Consider the following 21,204-nt stretch of genomic DNA (forward strand, 5'->3'; position numbering starts at 1 on the left):
AAAGGTCTTTTCCCATATATATGTATTTTATAAACTTGAAGGTGGCCCTCACAGATAGGAAAGGAAGATCTTAGACTTTCTGTTTTAAGTGTTAAAAATTTGTTTGACCCAATCTTCTAAGAGTGCTTTTTCCCATACTTTATGCACCTGTCTTCAGCTCTAAAGCATCTGCAGTTTCTTCCCATGTCCTCTTAGGATTATTAGAACTGAACTATAATCTGTTGTGGCTCAGAAAGAAAAGAGTACTTACTAAATGGCCCCAAATTAACTTAAACTCACTTAAATTTAGTCAATTAACATTTACTTAAAGATAGCCAGTAAAAATAGCAGCTTCTGACTTCTAATTATAAGAAAATTATATGTATCTTATGCCCAAATCAAGAAAAACCTGTCATAGGATTCAATATCTAACCTTAATTTCTAATTAGATATTAATTTCTAATTTTGGTATTCAATTGAAAATGATATAGTAGGCAGTTAAGACAGGCATAAGCAGAGCAGAGCAGATAGAGAGCAGATCAGATAGAGAAGTTACCAGGGCAGAAAGCCCAGGTACCTAGCAATGGGCAAGACTTGGAGGACTAATACTACAGGGTGGGATTCTGTCCTCAGAGTTACCTTTCCTACCCTGGCATATGGCTGGTCATGGCATGTAGACCCCCTGACCTTTCATATTTCCGGTCATGTGGTTCAGACCCTCCCCAATCTCTCCTTCCCTGGCCCGTGGCTAGTCATGTGGTAGACACTTTAGAGGGGGTACAGGGCAAGGCCAGAGAATAGTCTCATAAGCCTCCCATACAAACCCTTGCATGTTTACTTCCTTAAGCATTAGGCCCTCAAGACAATAAGGTTTTGACCTGCATCAAATAATCTTAGGAACAAAGCCTTGGGTTTGTTGACCACAGAGACAGAGTTTCTGTCAAACTAGAGATAACATGTAGGAATTGAGTTTCAGCTCCAGGCCCAGAAAAGCAGCAAAGCCAGGCAGGGGTGATGCCATGGTTGACATTAAGACCAGCTGCAATGACTAATGACCCCCTGCACTGGTGCCAACTATACTTGAAAGGACACATCTGGAAAGCTAATATATATTTTATTGAGATCCTCTCTTGAAACCTCCAGATAAAAACCCTTAAGACAAAGGATTCAAATACTATCTAATAAAGAGGGAATATGCTAATTGACCCTCATGCAGTTGCAAAATGGTGGCACCCACAGCCAATAAGGAGGGAAGATGCTAATTGACTGCCACACCCTTAAAGATGGCAGCACCCACAGCCACAAGATGTCAGTGCCCAGTCCCCTCAGTCCCCCAGCTGCCCAGGGCCAGCTCAAGGCACAGGCAAGCCTCAGATGGTGGCCGCCCAGCTGCTCAGGGCTGCCTGAGGCTCAGGTAACCAGGGCCAGCCGAAGCTTGCGCTGCCAGCAGTGGCAGCAGCAGAGGTGTGACAGGGTGTCACCTTCCTCAGATTGCCGGGTCATCTGCCCCTGAGGACTATGAGAGGGGCAGGCAGACTGGGCTGAGGGACCCCCCCTCCAGTGCATGAATTTTCATGCACCGGGCCTCTAGTGATATTATAAATACCCAAATGTGCTTTGGCAGAAGAAAGGTTCCCTCTCCTTTCCTCTCCCCCTCTACAGCATTCCTGTGCCTTTCCCTACCCCCTTCTTTCCACAGGTGGGCTCTCTTGGGAGCACACCTGAGCCTTTCCCTCTCTCCTTCCCCCAGGCATTTTTTATTTGCCCTTTTTTTCCTCCTAAATTCCAAGGGCCCATCTTTTCTTTTGTCTCTGTAACTTGTTTACTGATTTCACATAATCCAGCTGGTTCACTTCTTCTATAACTCACTTATTCAACCCCTTTAACTTTCTAAATAAGTTTCTGTTGTATTTGAGTTCCTTGGGTCTGACTTTTTTCCTTAGCCAAATTCAAGGACCAAAGTCTAACATCTGGTATAAAAATAACAACAACAACAACAAATCCACTTGAAATAGATGGAAATACTTTTCACAACTTTATAATAAACAATAGCACTCTATACATAAAAGTCAATTCTTAAAACCATCAAACTTCAGAACATAAAAATTCGTTTCTGTTTACAGACTTCACTTTTCCAGTTCCAAAAGCAGTTATTTTAAAACAAGTATTCATAATGTAAAGTTTAGCTGAATTAAATAAATAACAATCACTTCATGCAAATATCAACTGAACAACAAAGATTTTAGGCATACTGTTTTCATAGCTCCCCTTCGATTCTTTTCTAAATAAAGCAGGACATTGTAAATATTTCACTAAAAATTCTGAGCAAGGACACTGGTCATTTCAAGTAAATTCAGAAAAAGTAGATTATCAAGAGAAACTCTGAGACACATGAGTCCTCAGTGTGTTACAGGAGCCACTGATTATAAGTCTGGTTCGTTCGCCCTGCTGAAGATGGACAACCGTGCTGTTCGTGCTGGTGTGCTTAATCTCTTTTGCCAGATAAGCTACAAATACTCTACTGTCCCTTCCATTTAGATCAGAACATTTTTCACATTTTTTTTTTAGCACAGTAATCTCCTCTCCCAGGAGAATCTAGTTAAAACACACTAATTTGCATCTTTGGTTAAAAGAGCAGTATGGTGTGTGGATGCTATTAATGGTTCTCCGTAACTAAGTCAAGACTGAAAAATATCCTATACATAGATATAATGTCACCTGTGTTTTCTAAGCTCTTCATAAGTCATTATATAAAGTCCAGTTCTTAAAAAAATTTTTTTACACATCAGTGATGGACCTATCTCCACAGGGACATCCATAGACTTTCTGTAATGCAGGTGATGGAAAAGGTCACTGAAAGTAATTCCTCCAGTCCTCCTCAGGGCAGGCTATGTCTCCAAGGGGCACACAAAGGACAAGAACATGTCTAGCTGGTTCTTCACAATAACTTCATCCGGATGTAGCTTATGGGGTAGATAGTGGGCTAGGGTCATCTCCCAGGCATCAACGAGATATACTCCAATCCCTGAGAACATCCTCCGAAGGACGGTGTCCAGCTGAAAGCTGTACCAGTCACTGCTGAAAAGGCTCGCCTCAGGCCCCAGCTCTTGGACGTTGGCTGTCCGGATAACTACCACGGTCTTAGGGCTTCGGTCCAAGAGCTGGACCACTGCTCGACGGATGTTCCTGAGCCGCCGGATATACACTTCCCAGGGGAAGGTGCTGAAATGAGACCACACAGCTATGGCCACCACGGTGTTCTTCCCTCCCACAATACCATTGAGCTCATTGGCCACATAGTGGAGCTCACTACTGAAGACAGTGGTGAAGCGGATGGGTGGGCCGTGGCAGCGGTACTTGAGCAGGATGTTGTGCTTTTGGTCCACCGCAAGGAAGGGACCCACGTTCTTGGGACTACCCAAGTTAAACTCCACTAAATCTGAAAGGAGGAAAACTCAAATTCATAAAAATGTTCAAACCACGCACATATAAATTTTTATTATTCTTTACTTGGTGGCTTCAGAACAGTTTTTAAAGTAAAAGTACAACAAAAAGGTGCAATACAAATATAAAGGGAATGCCTACTAGTTCACTGCACTTTGGCCCTCTTTACCTCAATGGACCTTAATTCTAACATAGTTAATACCATTTAAATCACTCCATAAACAGGATATTACAAATAATATCAGTGATAGATTCTACGCCTATTTTTATCACTCAAAAGCAAAATAATCAGTTTACCTCCATTAGGTCAAGAAATCTACCTCTTTGCACTGATTGTTGAATATCTAAAAATCAACTTAACATTTACACATTATTGTTCTAACAGATAAATATTTCTTCCAGAGCAAGGGCTATAATTCCTGCTTTTTAAAGAACACATACTAGTGCCAAAACTGGTTTGGCTCAATGGATAGAGTGTCGGCCTACAGATTGACGGGTCCCAGGTTTGATTCTGGTTAAGGGCATGTACCTTGGTTGTGGGCACATCCCCATGGGGGGGGGGGGGGGGGGCGCAGTGCAGGAGGCAGCTGATGGTTGTTTCTCTCTCATCAATGTTTCTGGCTCTCTATCTCTCTCCCTTCCTCTCTGTAAAAAATCAGTATCATATATATATATATATATATATATATATATATATATATATATATATTTTTTTTTTTTTTTAAAAAGAACACATAATAGTAATCAAATACCTTTTTTTGTTATTGTGTAACCAAATACCTCTTACTGCTATTGGCCAAAGAAAGAAGGTAATCCACTCTACAGATGGACAATCATGTTAATATCTTAGGGAACTTCTATCTCTGTTATAAGAATAATAAAGACTACAACACAAGTTAGAATTACCTTCTCTTCCTCCCCTGGATCTAAGTTGTATTTCAAAGTCCAGCTCCTCTGAGATCTTCTGGATCTACTATTTAGTATTTAACCCCATTTAAATTGAATAAAAACTCAATCTACCATTCTTCCTTTAGATTAATATCAAGAACCATTACAAAGCTTTATGAGGTGAAAATCTCTACAAAGGGTATGGTAGAAAATGATCAAGACAATGTGATCACTGCTACAGAAGAAATACCACACTTCATCATTAGAACTAAGAATCAAGCAACATATGGAAGGCCCTGCCCAGCCAACATCAAACTATCATGCCATACAAATTACTTCCTTTCTTTTGTTTTTTAATTTATGCTTTATCGACTAGAACTCAAATATGTCTGTTTCAATTTAAAAAATACAAGCAAAACAAAAACTGGAATTAACTTTTCACTCTTTGGGGTCACGTGTACTTCCTCCTTTCCTTCTAAAAATTAAATCTGAAGCCTCTTTGAGAAGCAACTTTTTTGTCCAGGGTCACACAGCTAATCAGTGGTACAAACTTCAACAAGATCCCAGTACTTCCATCAATGCATCACAACCCCAATATTGATTTTAAAAGAAAATGATCACACAGCTTTCCAAGGTTAGGATATCTCTTTAGTCTGACAAGAAATAACATTTTTTAAAATTTTTTTTTACTTGATGTCTTTCTTCAGGTACCCAAGTGCGTCTGCATGAAAGCTGACTTCATCCATGTCTAAAATGTTATGAAACAGAAAGCAAAGTACCAACCTGGAACAAATGCAGTTAGATATTCAAACCACTGCCTGATTGTTGAGTCACCAAATAAATACACTACTTTTCTTTGTAAGCATTCAGTAATGTTGTCAGGGTCATTAAACTGGCGGATCTTAAAGTTTCTAGGCTTCCACTGATCTTTGTAATAATGCCCCGAAGGAAAAGTTCCTGAGCCTTGAGATAGTTTCGAGTTGTTAGATTCTGAAAAAGAAAAATACGAAAATAAGATAGATATTCTGAGATTCTCCTCCAATAAACCATAATGTTCTAGCAACACAATTATGCCCCAATATTTGTTAGCCTGATACCATAGGGGTAACATTTCCTGCCATCATATCTCAAAGAAATCCCAAACTTCCCCTTATTACAAATTGTTCTCCTTTGTACAGAAATAGGAAGGTCTGAAATGGATGTGAGGATATTGGTGTACAGAAGGGGAAAGGGGATTTTTCTTTTCTTTTTTTCTTTCTTTTTTTTTTTTTTTGAGCATTTTCTCTGATTATGCATGTTTTTATCAAAGCCAAAACTAAAGGCAGGCAAAAAAACAAGGAAATGTGTAGATACAAGCATTGTCCAGCATATCCCAGGAGAGGAGAAGAGCTTCTCATCCAAATGCCTGTGAGGCAAGTAACAATTTAAATTCACAATATATGCACGCGTAGTAATAGTCCACTGTTTCTCAGTCCATTCAAAGGGAAGTTTTGACCCACAGGTCCTACAATCAAGTATTAATTCAGGGAACCACCGGGAAACCACGCCAATGACATACAATCTAAACAATTATTCCCCACAATACGAAAGGTTCAGGAGGTCGTTATGCACAATGAACAGTATTAAAAGTACACCAGCAGTGAGTGTTTATGGTTGTAGCCCAGATACACATGATAACACAGTGCCAAGACACCTTTCGGAGAAAGAGTCAACATCCTTCTGCCCTAACATCTCCTTTGGAAAATGCCTCTGTGGAAACAACAAGTTTTCCTTGCTTCAAAACAGACAGGAACTATTAATATTGCTTACAAGTTTACTTTGCACCAGACACTGTTGTAGGCAACTAAACGTATTATCTCACAAGACGCTCACAGTAAGCAACCTTTCAGAACAGTTAAGCAACATGATCTAGGCGCCAGAGCAGGCAAGTAGTAAAGCCAGGTGAGCCCCAAAGCCCATATTCGTAACTACTGTGCTACATCACAAAATTAGATGTCTGTAACCCTGGCTGGGTAGCTCAGCTGTTTGGAATGCCATCCTAAGAGGTTGCAGGTTCAATTCCTGGTCAGGGCACATATCTAGACATATCTAGGTTGAAGGTTCCATCCTCAGTCACGGTATGTATTCACTGTATGAGGCAACTGGACAATGTTGATCAATGTTTCTCTCTCTCTCTCTTCCCCCCCCCCCTCCTTCCTTCCCTCCTTCCTTCCCTCTATCTCTCCCTCTCTCTTTCCCTCCCTTTCTTTCTCTAAACATATTTATTTTCCAGTGAGGATTTTTTTTTTTTTAAAGTAGATGTTTGTAGATGTCAGCCATTTTCTTTTTGGCCTTTTCCTGAAGGTGTTCACATATTCATTTCTAATACTTATTCAAATCCACAATCTTCAAAAAATCCCCAATCATTTTATATCACTTCCTTAAATGCCCCAAGATTCAAACATTGATCATAATATAAAAATTCTATAGTCTCACCTATTAAACCACAATTCAAAATCCAAATGCTTATATGACTCAAAAATTTTAGTTCCCTACTTATGACTATTTTCACCTTATTTGACTTCTTGTTATTATTCATATTACTAAAAATTATTTTGGTTGTATCCACTTCAAGAAAGATGCCCTGTTTGACAGATAGTGGATCTTTTTTCTAAGGCATCTACTAATTTTTTTGAGAGAAGAAAGGAGAGAGACACAGATAGGGAAGCATACATGTGAGAGAGAGAGACATTGATTGGTTGCCTCCTGCACACCCTCCAACCAGGGAAAGAACCACAACCTGGGTATGTGCCCTGACCAAGACTCAAACCTGCCACCTCTTGGTATTTAGGACAATAACCCACCAACTGAGCCACACTGACCAGGGCACTTTAAATTTTTTAATCTTCACCTAAGAACACATTACCATTAATTTTAGAGAAATAAAAACATCACTGTGAGAAACATACATCAGTTGCCTCCCATAGGTGTCCTACTAGGGCATCAAACCCACAACCTTTTGGTGTATGGAGGATGCTCCAACCAACTGAGCCACACCTTCTAGGGCTGCATCTGCTAATTTTTTGCAGGTTCAGTGCCTAAGTAAAAAGTAAATAAGTTTTTTTAAAAGTTTTATTTGGAACAGGCGCCGCTGGTGTAGTGGTATCATGCAAGATTCCCTAAAAGTTTTATTTGGCAAATGTCATTATCAAAACCAAATGACAACAAAAGAATATATTCTACCTCCCATTTATTTGTTATCAGAATTGAGGGGATCAAAACTGCCAATATGCAGGAGAGGTCTGTGAGTCCTGTGCTATGGAAGATAATGTATCAGAACTGAGTTCTCACTCAATATGATCCATATCAACACAGACGGTAGAAGGGAGAGTGACTAGACACTGCATAGACCGGGCTCCATCAAGATGGATCTGCTCACACAGTGAATCTATAATTTCCTGACCCATTTGTTGCCCTAAGATTCTTCCAACTGTGGGACTTTGAATGAATGATAAAGCACAGCAATTGCCAGACCTTGGTAGGTACATAGATATTTATTAAATAAATGAGAGAATGGATGAATGAATGAGGAGAAGGAAGGGATAAAGATGAATCGAGTTGATGGCTAAAGAAGAAGCCCTTTTCATTGAAATATATATTTGGCTTATTCAAAAACAATTTCTCAACATGTATCATGTGTGGCTTTATCATGTTACCACACCTTACTCAAAACACACCTTATCAGCAGGTCAAGGCTACACATGCCAGAGAGCACCAGAGCAGACATATGGGGCCCATGAAAACATTTATGAGGATGGAAATTAAAAATGATTTTGGCCCAGCCGGTAAACAAAGACGGCAGTCCTTCAATTCCCAGTCAGAGTACATGCTCAGGTTTCAAGCTCAATTCCCAGTAGAAGGCGTACAGAAGACAGTCAAGTGATGTCTGTCTGTCTGTCTCTCTCTCTCTAGGCATACAGAAGACAGTCAATTGATCTCTCTCTCTCTCTCTCTCTCTCTCTCTCTCTCTCTTTCTCTCTCTCATCTCTCTCTCTTATCTCTCTTTCCTCCTCCCTCCCTCCCTTTCTCCCCCAGTAATGTTTCTATCTTCCTATCCTTCTCCCTTCCTCTAAAATCAATAAAAACATTTTTTATAAAGTGATTTTGAAGTTATAATTTTTATCAAGATAAACTCAGTAAATTCGGCTATTCTGTGTCAAATACTTTTTATAAAGAAAAGTGTATATTACACAGAAATATACACTTCTATTCAATTCAAATGTTATTATATTCTATTCAAATGTTATTATATTTATGACCAGAGTTAAGACAAGCAAAGCAAATCAATTACTGAACCTGACCTTAATTCTTTCAACTTGCAGCTCTAGATAACAGAATGCATTTTTAGTGAAATGTATGTACCTACATTGCCCTCTTCTGGTCAGCTGGGACAAAAATATTTCCTGACAGGATTTTAAGAAGCAGACAAATGTTATTTACAAAGTCAGCAATTCTTGGAATTCAAAATGCATTTTCACTTAAGATAACTGAGATATGAAAGCCTTTTATTTATTTATTTTTTTTTTAACTAAATATGCCTTTATTTCAAATTACCTTTTTAGAATGACATGAGAAATAGAGAAAGCTAAATGACCGATAGTTGTAATCATGTTGCAGATTCCTTGCATTTTGGACTGTCTAAGGTCTCTTCATGTTGGTGGCATGTGTATCATTGTATGTTTTTCTTCCCTTTATTTATTTATTTATTTTTTAATAAGTTTTTATTTTTCATATTATTACAAATGTTCCTTCCCCCCCCCCCCTCACCATTGCTCTCCTCCACCAGGTTCCCACCCCACCCTCTGCCCTTTCCCCTCTCCCCATTGTCCTCATCCATAGGTGCACAGTTTATGTTCAGTCTCTTCCCACGCCCCCCTCTCCCCTTTTCCCCAAGAATCGTCAGTTCACTCCCCTTCCATACCTCTGATTCTATTATATTCAACAGTTAATATTGTTCATCAGATTTTTTTAATTTCCTTGGTTTTTAGATTCACTTGTTGATAATTACGTATTTGTTGTTCATAATTTTTATCTTTGTTTACTTTCTCTTCTGAAAGAACCCCCTTCAGCAATTCATATAATTCTGGTTTGGTGGTGATGAACTCCTTTAGCTTTTTTTTATTAGTGAAGCTCTTTATCTGGCCTTCGATTCTGAGTGATAGCTTTGCTGGGTAGCTTATTTTTGGCTGTAGGTTCTTGCTATCCATCACCTTGAATATTTCTTGCCATTCCCTTCTGGCCTGCATGGTTTCTGTTGAGAAGTCAGCTGACAATCGTATAGGTGCTCCTTTATAAGTTACTACCTTCTTTGCTCTTGCTTCTTTTAATATTCTCTCTTTATCTTTTGCTCTTGGAATTTTAATAATGATGTGTCTCGGTGTGGTCCTCTTTGGATTCCTTTTGTTTGGAGTTCTGTGCGCTTCCTGGACTTGTAAGTCAAATTCTTTCACCAGGTGGGGGAAGTTTTCTGTCACTATTTCTTTCAGTATGTTTTCGATATCTTGCTCTCTCTCATCTTCTGGAACCCCCATAATTCTGATGTTGGTTCGCTTGAAGTTGTCCCAGAGGTTTCTTACATTATCTTCAATTTTCTGGATTCTCTTGCCTTCTAGCTTCTGTGGAGGAGTGTCTTCTGGCTCTTTATGTTCCAAATCTTTGACTTGATTCTTGCGATCTTCCCTTCTGTTTTTAGGACTCTGTAGAATATTTTTTATTTCAGACAATGTATTCTTTATTTCTTGTTGATCCCTTATCATTTCTTGTTGACTCCTTATTAATTCTAGTTGATCTCTTTTCATATCCTCATAGGCCTTATCCATCTTTTCTAGGAAATTCTTGAAAAACCTTATAAGCGTAGATTTGAACTCTATATCCAGACGCTTTTTGTCCTCCATTTCTTTCGTTTGTGATCTATTTTGTTGTCGCATTTCGCAGTTACAGATGGGACGGGGTTTCAGGGTGGAGCCTGCAGCTTTGGCTTCCGTCAGCCCCGCCCTATGCGGGTCCTTCAGTGCTCGCTGCCGGCGCCTCTGAGAGAAAGGTGCCCTCGATTTTCGCCTGCTGCCAAACAGTCTATGCTCTCCCACAATGAGCCCGGTATTGGGGTTCAGTTCAGTTGGAAGTGGAGTTGGAGGTGGCGTTCACAGCAGTCTGGAGCCCCAGTCTCCTTCCCGTCAGGGCAATCCCGCGGCACAGCCGACCGTCCCTTCTCTGGGGGCAGTGTGTGCGCCTCCGGGACCTCCTTTCTCCGCTACCCCGGGGTTCCGACTTACAGCCCAGCTCCCTATGGCTGAGCCTGAGTCCCCGGGGTCTGGCCCAGAACTGGGGTTCAAAGCAGTCAGGGGCCCAGCACAGTCGGAGTTTTATCTCCTTTCCGCTAGGGAACGCCCGCCAGGCACTCGGCCTCCCTCCTCTCCGGCTCCGTCCTCTTCGCGTGCGCCGCGTGTCTCCGTACCTTAGGCTTTTACAGCTCCTCCGTGCTTCCTTCTGGTTTTCTCCTTGCTTCTTGTTGTAGGATTTCCAGTCAGTCGACTTTCCTGTAGTTCTGGGTAATGTCCATTTTATATTTTAGTTGTATTTTATTAAAATTGTTGTGTGCGGCTGCGGCTAGTTGCCTACCCGAGCAGCCATCTTGGATTTCCAGCTGAAAGCCTTTTAAATAAATAATATAGAGATGGGCGGATTCTGAGCCCTCTCCCGAAGCAGAAAGAGAGAGCAACTGAGGGTCTTGTGCTGTGAGTGTTTATTGGCAAGCTGGGAGACAGCAAACACCAGAAGAAACTGCTGGGGGGCTGCTGACAGAGGTGCCCCTCACAGGGAAGCACCCACGCGGGCTGTGTCCCTGCCCGGAGCTACCTACCGGCTTGGACGGGGAAACCTCGCCATCTTGAGAGGAAGATAGGATCGTGTCAGAGGCCTGAATATCCACAGCCGCAGCGACCACCAAGCATCTGTGACCCCCAGAGCGCGGATCCCAGGCGGCGCGAACACCTGCCCTCACAGGATTGCCCCACTGCTCAGCGAAAAGGTCAGATTTCGCGGGGAGAGGGTGGAGAGCGCTCGCAGCGAAAACAAAAAGCCTGTGCGCACAGAGTGCGCTCCTGGAAGCTGGAGGACAGGGGCGGTGATTACAAGTAGAAGCCCCCGCTGTTGGGCGGTTGTCACCCTTGAAAGTGGACGGGGCTCCTAACAGGGGAGATATCTAAAGAGCAACACATTTGGATCCGGCTCGGAGGGATATCGGAGAGTTGCGGGAGATTGCAGTTGCTCGGACCTGCCCCCTCCCCCCCTCCATAGTTCCAGCTTCAGAGAGGACGGAAAAAAAAAAAAAGCTGGAGAGGCTTTAGAGTCTGGGAAGTCAACCTAGAAACACTGCCCCCAGAGGCTAATTCACAAATTGACTCTAGTGTAATAAAAACAAAGCAAAACCTGCCTAAAAATCAGGACTGGATCATAACAATAGAGGAAGCGAATGACCTTCATTACTGCTAATTTTAATTAAATTTTTAAAATTTTATTATTATTTTTTTTTAATTTTTAAATTTTTGTTTTTTACTTTTGTTTTCATTATTTGCAACGTTTACTCAAGAAACTATTTTTTTTCTTTTTCCTCACTTGATTTTATCTTGATAATTATTACATTGTATATGTAATCAACATTATTACTACTACTAATTTACCTTTTTCATCTTATTTTCTTTTGTTTATTTTTATTATTTTTATTCCATTTGATTATATATATATATATATATATATATATATATATATTTTTTTTTTTTAATTTCAGGATTACTGTTCTACAGTCTTTATCTATCCTTCTTTCTCCAACGCTTTATTCTATCTCAACCCTACCTTTATGCCCTCACCCTCTTTCCAATCTTTTCCTTTGATACCCTGTTTATCTTAACCCTTTCCTGCTCTAGATTTCCCCCATTCCATCTGTCTACCCCCTCCTAAAATTTCACCCTACTTGTATATATCTAATTTCCAACTACCTGCTCCAAACCCATTCACACCTCCCTCGCAGTTGTCCTAAAAACAAAAACAAAAACAAAAAAAACAAAACAGTCTTACTCTCTAACTCTGAAGTTGTGTGTTGAATGTTAACTTTACTGAAGTTGTATGCTTTTCTTTTATAAGATTGATTTGCCTATGCTTTTTGTTTGATTGCATGTTTTTGTTAGCTGGGTTCTAGTCACCCTTATTGGTGGTTATTAATATCGCAAACACATTTCGATTCAGTGCCTTGTGTGTTGTACCTGGTTGTGTTGTATTTTGTGCCTTTAAATCAAAGCAGGAGAGAGAGAACTACACAACCAGACATCATAGATCATGGGGAGACCAAAAAACAGCCCGCATATGAAAGAAAAGCAGGCTTCACCAGAAAAGGAAGTAAACGATATAGAGGCAAGCAACCTACCAGAGCAAGAATTCAGAGTAACGATCTTAAGATGGCTAAAAAGAATGGAAGACAAATTTGACAATTTGAGTAAGACCCAAGAGGAAATGAAAAAAACCCAAGAGGAAATGAAGATGACTCAAGATGAAATGAAAAATGACATCGCTACTATAAAGAACTCAATAGATAGCATCAAGAGCAGACTAGAAGAAGCAGAGGATCGCATCAGTGAGCTAGAAGACAAGATGGAAAAAAAATACCCAATTAGAGCAGCTTCTAGAAAAAAAAATTAAAAAGCAGGAGGAGAGCCTACGGGAGCTTTGGGACAATGCAAAACAAAACAATATTCGAATAATAGGGGTTCCGGAAGGAAAGAAAACCGAGGTAGACATGGAAAATGTATTTCAAGAAATAATGACAGAAAATTTTCCTGAGATAGAGAAGAAAAAACCCACACAAATCCAAGATGCTCGCAGAGTCCCAAGCAAAATGGATCCCAGAAGACCGACACCAAGACATATTATAATTAAATTGGCAAACACCAATGACAAAGTTAGAATCTTAAAAGCAGCCAGAGAGAGACAGAAAGTTACATATAAAGGATCCCCCATCAGACTAACAACTGATTTCTCAACAGAAACTTATCAGGCCAGAAGGGAATGGGATGAAATATACAAAGTCATGCAAAGAAAGGGTCTGAATCCAAGAATACTGTACCCAGCAAGACTATCAATCAAAATTGAAGGGGAAATCAGGAGCTTCACAGACAAAAAAAGACTAAAGGAATTTATCTCCACCAAACCAGCAATGCAAGAAATGCTCAAAGGTCTACTGTAAAAATAAATAAATAGGAAGCGAAGAAGGGACACAGGGGTATAGAATAAAAATGGCATCAAATGAGTACCTATCATTAATAACATTAAATGTAAATGGTTTAAATGCTCCAATCAAAAGACATAGGGTAACAGATTGGATAAGAAAACAAGACCCATACATCTGCTGTCTACAAGAAACCCACCTCAGAAAAAGAGATGCACACAGACTGAGGGTGAAGGGATGGAAAAAGGTTTTCCAGGCAAATGGAAATGAAAAGAAAGCTGGGGTAGCAATACTTATATCTGACAAATTAGATCTCAGAGTGAAGGACATAACAAGAGACAATGAAGGCCACTTCATAATACTAAAGGGAGCAATCAAACAAGAAGAAATAACCCTGGTAAATATATATGCACCCAATACGGGAGCACCCAAATACATAAAAAAACTGCTGGAGGACATTAAGGGAGAGATTAACAGCAATACAATCATAGTAGGAGATTTTAATACCCCACTGTCACCCTTCGACAAATCATCCAAACAAAAAATCAGCAAAGAAATATCAATCCTAAATGACTCACTAGACCAGATGGAATTAATTGACATCTTCAGAACATTCCACCCCAAAGCCACAGAATTTACATTCTTCTCAAGTGCACATGGGACATTCTCAAAGATAGACCACATTTTGGGACATAGGCAAAGTCTCTTCAAATTCAAGAAGATAGAAATCATATCAAGCATCTTCTCAGACCATAATGGCATAAAACTGGAAATTAACTACAATAAAAATAATCCAAAGAAATCAAACACATGGAGACTAAACAGCATGCTATTAAACAAGGACTGGGTTACCAGAGAAATCAAGGAAGAAATTAAAAACATCCTGGAAACAAATGACAATGAAAACACAACAATCCAAAATCTATGGGACACAGCAAAAGCAGTTTTGAGAGGGAAGTTCATATCCTTACAAGCCTATTGCAAAAAACTAGAAAAAAGTGTAACAAATGATCTAACTCTACAACTCAAAGAGTTAGAAAAAGAGCAACAAGAAAAGCCCAGTGTAAGTAGAAGGAAGGAAATAACAAAAATCAGAGCACAGATAAACGACATAGAGACCAAAGAAACAATACATAAGATCAACAAAACCAAGAGCTGGTTCTTTGAAAGGATAAACAAGATAGATGGACCTCTAGCCAGACTAACCAAGAAACAAAGAGAGAGGACCCAAATAAACAAAATCAGAAATGAAAGAGGTGAAATAACAACAGACCCCACCGAAATACAACGGATTGTTACAAAATACTATGAACAACTCTACTCCAACAAACTGAACAACCTGGAGGAAATGGACATATTCCTAGAAAAATATAATCTTCCAAAACTCAATCAGGAAGAATCTAAAAATCTCAATAAACCAGTGACTTGGGAAGAAATTGAAACAGTCATCAAAAAGCTTCCAGCAAACAAAAGCCCAGGGCCAGATGGCTTCACAGGAGAGTTTTACCAAACATTCAAGGAAGAACTAAAAACTATCCTCCTCAGACTATTCCAAAAAATCCAAGAGGAAGGAACACTTCCAAATTCCTTCTATGAAGCCAGCATCACCCTAATACCAAAACCAGATAAAGACAACTCAATGAAAGAGAATTACAGACCAATATCCCTCATGAACATAGATGCTAAAATCCTCAACAAAATTCTAGCAAATCGACTCCAGAAGAGCATCACAAAGATCATACACCACGACCAAGTAGGATTTATTCCAGGAATGCAAGGATGGTACAATATCCGCAAATCAATAAACGTGATACATCACATAAACAAATTGAAAGATAAAAATCATATAGTCATATCAATTGATGCAGAAAAAGCATTCGATAAAATCCAACACCCTTTTCTGATAAAAACTCTTAACAAGGTGGGAGTACAAGGATCATACCTCAACATAATAAAAGCTATATATGATAAACCCACAGCCAACATCATACTCAATGGGCAAAAACTAAAACCATTCCCTCTAAGAACAGGAACAAGACAGGGATGCCCACTCTCGCCACTCCTGTTTGACATAGTACTGGAAGTACTAGCCATTGCAATTAGACAAGAGGAGGAAATAAAAGGCATCCAAATTGGAAAAGAAGAAGTAAAGTTATCCTTATTTGCCGATGACATGATATTGTACATAAAAAACCCAAAAGACTCCATTAAAAAACTAATTGACTTAATAAATGAATTTGGTAATGTAGCAGGATACAAAATTAATGCCAAGAAATCCATGGCTTTTCTATACACCAACAGAGAAACTGCAGAAACAGAGACTAAAAAAGCAATTCCATTTACCATCGCACCAAAAAAATTAAGATACCTAGGAATAACTTTAACTAAGGAAGTAAAGGACCTATATGGGGAAAACTACACGACACTGAAAAAAGAGATAGAGGAAGATGTAAGGAGATGGAAGAACATACCATGTTCATGGATTGGTAGGATCAACATCATCAAAATGTCCATACTTCCTAAAGCAATCTATAGGTTCAATGCACTCCCCATTAAAATACCAACGACATATTTCACCGACCTAGAAAGAACTCTCCAAAAGTTCATTTGGAACAATAAAAGACCCCGAATAGCCACAGCAATCCTGAGAAAGAAGAGTAAAGTAGGAGGGATCTCAATACCAGACTTCAAACTATATTACAAAGCCACTGTTCTCAAAACAGCCTGGTACTGGCACAAGAACAGACATATAGATCAATGGAATCGAATTGAGAACCCAGATATCAACCCAAATCACTATGCTCAACTAATATTTGACAAAAGAGGCACGAATATACAATGGAGTCAAGACAGTTTCTTCAATAAATGGTGTTGGGAAAATTGGACAGACACATGCAAAAGAATGAAACTAGATCACCAACTTACACCATTCACAAAAATAAACTCAAAATGGATACAGGACTTAAACATCAGACGGGAAACCATAAAAATACTAGAAGCATCCACAGGCAGCAAAATCTCAGACGTATGCCAAAAGAACTTCTTCACTGATACTACCCCTAGGGCAATGGAAGCTAAAGAGAAAATAAACAAATGGGACTACATCAAAATAAAAAGCTTTTTTACAGCAAAAGAAACCATCAACAAAACAACAAGAAAGCCCACAGTGTGGGAGAACATATTTGCAAATGATACCACTGATAAAGGTTTAATCTCCAACATCTACAAACAGCTTATACAACTAAATAAAAGGAAGATAAATAATCCAATTAAAAAATGGGCAATGGACCTAAATAGAACATTTTCAAAAGAAGACAGAAGGAAGGCCAAAAGGCACATGAAAACATGCTCAAAGTCACTAATTGTCTGAGAGATGCAAATCAAAACAACAATGCGGTACCATCTCACACCTGTCAGAATGGCCAACATCAACAAATCAACAAACGACAAGTGTTGGCGAGGTTGCGGAGAAAAAGGAACCCTCGTGCACTGCTGGTGGGAATGTAGACTGGTGCAACCACTGTGGAGAACAGTGTGGAGTTTCCTCAAAAAACTGAAAATGGAACTCCCATTTGACCCAGTAATCCCACTTCTAGGAATATATCCCAAGAAACTAGAAACACCAATCAGAAAGGATATATGCACCCCTATGTTCATAGCAGCACAATCTACAATAGCCAGAATTTGGAAACAGCCTAAGTGTCCGTCAGCAGATGATTGGATCCAAAAACTTTGGTACATCTACACAATGGAATACTATGCGGCCATAAAAAATAAGGAATTCTCATCATTTGCAGCAAACTGGATGGAACTGGAGAACATCATGCTGAGTGAAATAAGCCAATCAATGAAAGAGAAACACCACATGACCTCACTCATTTGTGGATAACAAAGAGCATTATAAACTGATGAACCAAAAGATAGATATAGAGACAGTAAATCAACAAGTAGACTGTCAAATTACAGCGGGGAGGGGAGGAAGATCTGGGGGAGATAATAGATCAACCGAAGGACTTTTATACATGCATATAAGTATAACCAATGGACACAAAACTCTGGGGAGGGAGGGGATGTGTGGGAGGGAGGGTGGGGGGCAAAAATAAAAAAATCAATAAAATATATTAAAAATAAATAAATAAATAAATAAATAAATAAATAAATAATATAAACCTTGGTGTACTACACATGTGGGATAAAAATAATTTAAAAGATAAAACTGAGTTTACACAGAGGTTGTTGTAAGGGCAGATATAAATATCTTTATGCAAAACAGAAGGGATGGTTTTGATTATTCACAGGCAAGGTCCCTGCTTCTCTAAATGCCTTGGCTTCTCTCTATAGACCACGACTTAAATTTTCTTCAAAGGGTGTCATCCCATATCATTCATTAGCCATAACGAGGAACATGTGGGCCACAAATGGGACAAAAGAAGAGACAGAAAAGCAGAGAGATAAATTTCCCTAAGTTATCTAGAAAGAGTCAGAGAGAGACACAGTGCAAATTAAAGGTGGGATATATTTATGTGTACATGTGTATATACATCCTTAATTTTCTGGCCTGGAATTATCTCTAGAAGAAAGAACAGTAAAGGCATGCCACCGTGGAATGCATGGTTCATAACAGGAAAGAAAGCCAAGATAAAAGAAGAAACAGAGTCAAATGCCCGGTAACTCCTTGACCAGGGAACACAGTGAGCATGGGATTGCTTGGGTGCCATCTCAGGGAGGTAAGGAATGAGGCCTGTGTGTCAAACTATTTAGGTACAAACAGTCAAGTGCAGGGGATATGAGAAGGTCCTAGGTACAAAGTAGTTATAATAGGTTGAATTTGAATTTACCCTTGAATCCCCCTATAAAACTTTGGGAATTTGTGTGTGTGGGGAGGTTCTTTATATTTTAGTCCCCTAAAGACTAATAAGCATCTTATGGAGGAAAGCTAAAAATACTATATAGGAAGAAACACCTGCAAATACAGGGAATGTTGAAAGACCTCAGAGAATCATTAGTCCAAATATCTCTTAAAGGTAAAAAAAAAAAAAAAAAAGCAAAGGACGGAAGGCAGACACCACACAGAGACTGATAGAGAGGTCAGAGGCGTGAAAGGGCTGGCCAGGCTCCCACAGACAATAGCTGAAGTTCCACAGGGATATCTCACCTGTGGGGATTCCAATGAGAACACTGGGGTCTAAACCCCAAGTTTGGCCCCACAATCCAGAGCACCAGAACTGAGAAAGGTGCCCATACAACATCTGGCTGTGAAAAGCAGCAGTGTTGCTATCTGCCAGGGAGAGGCTGCTGATTGACCCTTATCAAAGGCCAATCCACAAAATTTCGAGTACAGCCACTGACCTTGAGCTTAGAAAGAGAGAGGGTAAACTACAGAGGTGTGAGCAGAAGCAAGGGTTGAAGGCAGACACTTCAGTTTCCTGTGCTTAGTCATTCCCTCATACTACAGACCCTTCCATCCAATAGGGTGGGGAGCAGACCTAAGCTGTCAGTTGGACATCCTCCAAGGGCTCCCAAAATGTGAAAGGGCACAGGCCAGGCTGATGGACCTCCTCTTTCCCCCACCCCCACTGAGTGCAGGAATGTCGTGCACCAGGCCTCTAGTATAACACTAAAGGGAATGATCCAATAATAGCATATAACCCAGGTAAACACATATACATCCAATATAGGAGCACCTAAAATATAAAAGAACTTCTAGAGGACTTTAAGGTAGAGATCGGGAACAATACAGTCCAGGTGGGGAAATTTAATACCCTACTGACTTCAATGGAGAGATCTTACAGATAAAACTTAACAAGGAAACAGTGACTCTAAATGACACACTGTATCAGATGGATGTAATTGACGTTTATAGAACATTTCACCCCAAAGCTGCAGAAAATACATTCTTCTCAAGTGCATATAGGTCATTATCAAAGACAGGCCACATGTTAGGACACCAAAAAAGTCTCTACAAGTTCAATAAGAATGAAATCAATATCAAACATCTCAGATCACAAGGGAATTAAATTAGAAATCAACTATAGTAAAAACACTCAAAAATATTAAAACACATGGAGGCTAAATAGCATGTTATTAAACAATGAATAAGTTACCAATGAGATAAAGAAATAAAAAACTTCCTGGAAACAAATGAAAATGAACACACAACACAAAATTTCTGGGATACAGCAAAGGCAGCCCTAAGAGGGAAGATAATAGCACTACAGGCCTATCTTAAAAAACAAGGAAAATTAATAATGAATTATTTAACCCTACAACTTAAATAATTGGAAGGAGAACACCAAGAGAAACCCAGAATAAGTAGGAGGGAGAAAATAATAAAGATTCAAGCAGAAGTAAATGGCATGGAGACTGAAAAAAACAATACAAAATACAATGAAACCAAGTGCTGGTTCTTTGAAAAGATAAACAAGATTGATGAACCCTTAGCCAGACTCATCAAGAAACGAAGAGAGAGGACTCAAACAAATAAAATCAGAAATGAAAGTGAGGAAGTTAACTACTGACACCACAGAAATACAAAGGATTGTAAGAAAATACTATGAACAACTATATGCCAACAAGCTGGAAAATGTGGATGAAATGGACAAATTCCTAGAAAATTACAATCTCCCAAAACTGAATCAGGATGAATCAGAAAACCAGAATAGACCAATAACAAGTGGTGAAATTGAAGTAGTAATTAAAAAAAAAAAAAATCCCATCCCAGAAAACAAAAGCCCTGGTTCATGGATTGGTAAAATTAAAATGTACATTCTACCCAAAGGCAATCTATAGATTCAATGAAATCCCTATTAAAATACCAATGGGATATTTCAAGAACTACAACAAACACTACAAAATGTACATGGAACCATAAAAGTTCCTGAATAGCTGTAGCAATCTTGAGAAAGAAGAACAAAGTTGGAGGGATCTCAATACCAGATAGCAAGTTATACTACAAAGCCACTGCAATCAAAATAGCCTGGTACTGGCACAAGAACAGGCATATAGGTTAATGGAACCGAACAGAGAACCCAAAAATTGACCAAAGATATTACACTCAATTAATATTTGACAAAGGAGGCAAGAACATACAATGAAGTAAAGACAGTCTCTTCAATAAATTGTGTTGAGAAAATTGGACAGATACACGCAAAAAAAATGAAGTTAGATTACCAACTTATACCCTACACAAGGGTAAACTAAAAATGGATAAAAGACTTAAATGTAAGTCATGAAAACATTAAAATCCTAGAAGAAACCATAGGCAGCAAAATCTCAGACACCTCTAGTAACAATATGCTTGGGGATACATCTCCTAGGGCAGTAGTTGGCAAACTACACTTGATCTTAGCCAAAAGGCCGAGAAGCGATAATAGTAGTTGGCAAACTGAGGCTTGCAAGCCACATGCGGCTCATGGGGCGCGGATTGCCGCTCTGTTGACGAACGAGTTTGCCGACCACTGGGATAAGGGCTTAATCACAACAGCCTGTAATTATTGGAATCAAGAGTCTATGTCAGGGTCAGCAAACTCATTCGTCAACAGAGCGGCCAACCACCACTCGAGAACCTCAATCTGCTGGCCACAGTCCTAGGGCAAAGGAAACTAAGGCAAAAATAAACAAATCGGATTACATAAAAA

General features: G+C 39.4%; 1 protein-coding gene across 5 annotated transcripts in view; it reads right to left on the bottom strand.

Moving 5' to 3' along the window:
- Nucleotides 1–1,982: 1,982 nt before the first annotated feature.
- Nucleotides 1,983–21,204, bottom strand: part of NXPE3 (neurexophilin and PC-esterase domain family member 3) — a 69,668-nt gene continuing 50,446 nt past the window's right edge. For all 5 annotated transcript variants that reach the window (XM_084875469.1, XM_084875470.1, XM_084875472.1 and 2 more), the window contains exons 5-6: nt 5,095–5,301; nt 1,983–3,418 (exon numbers count right to left, since the gene is read on the bottom strand). In XM_084875469.1, coding sequence (XP_084731595.1) covers nt 2,868–3,418; nt 5,095–5,301 — 758 coding nt within the window. In that variant the 3' untranslated portion in view covers nt 1,983–2,867. The remainder of the gene's footprint in view (nt 3,419–5,094; nt 5,302–21,204) is intronic.

The sequence above is a fragment of the Pipistrellus hanaki genome (assembly GCF_964339955.1).
Source record: "Pipistrellus hanaki genome assembly, chromosome: 2".
NCBI lineage: Eukaryota > Metazoa > Chordata > Mammalia > Chiroptera > Vespertilionidae > Pipistrellus > Pipistrellus hanaki.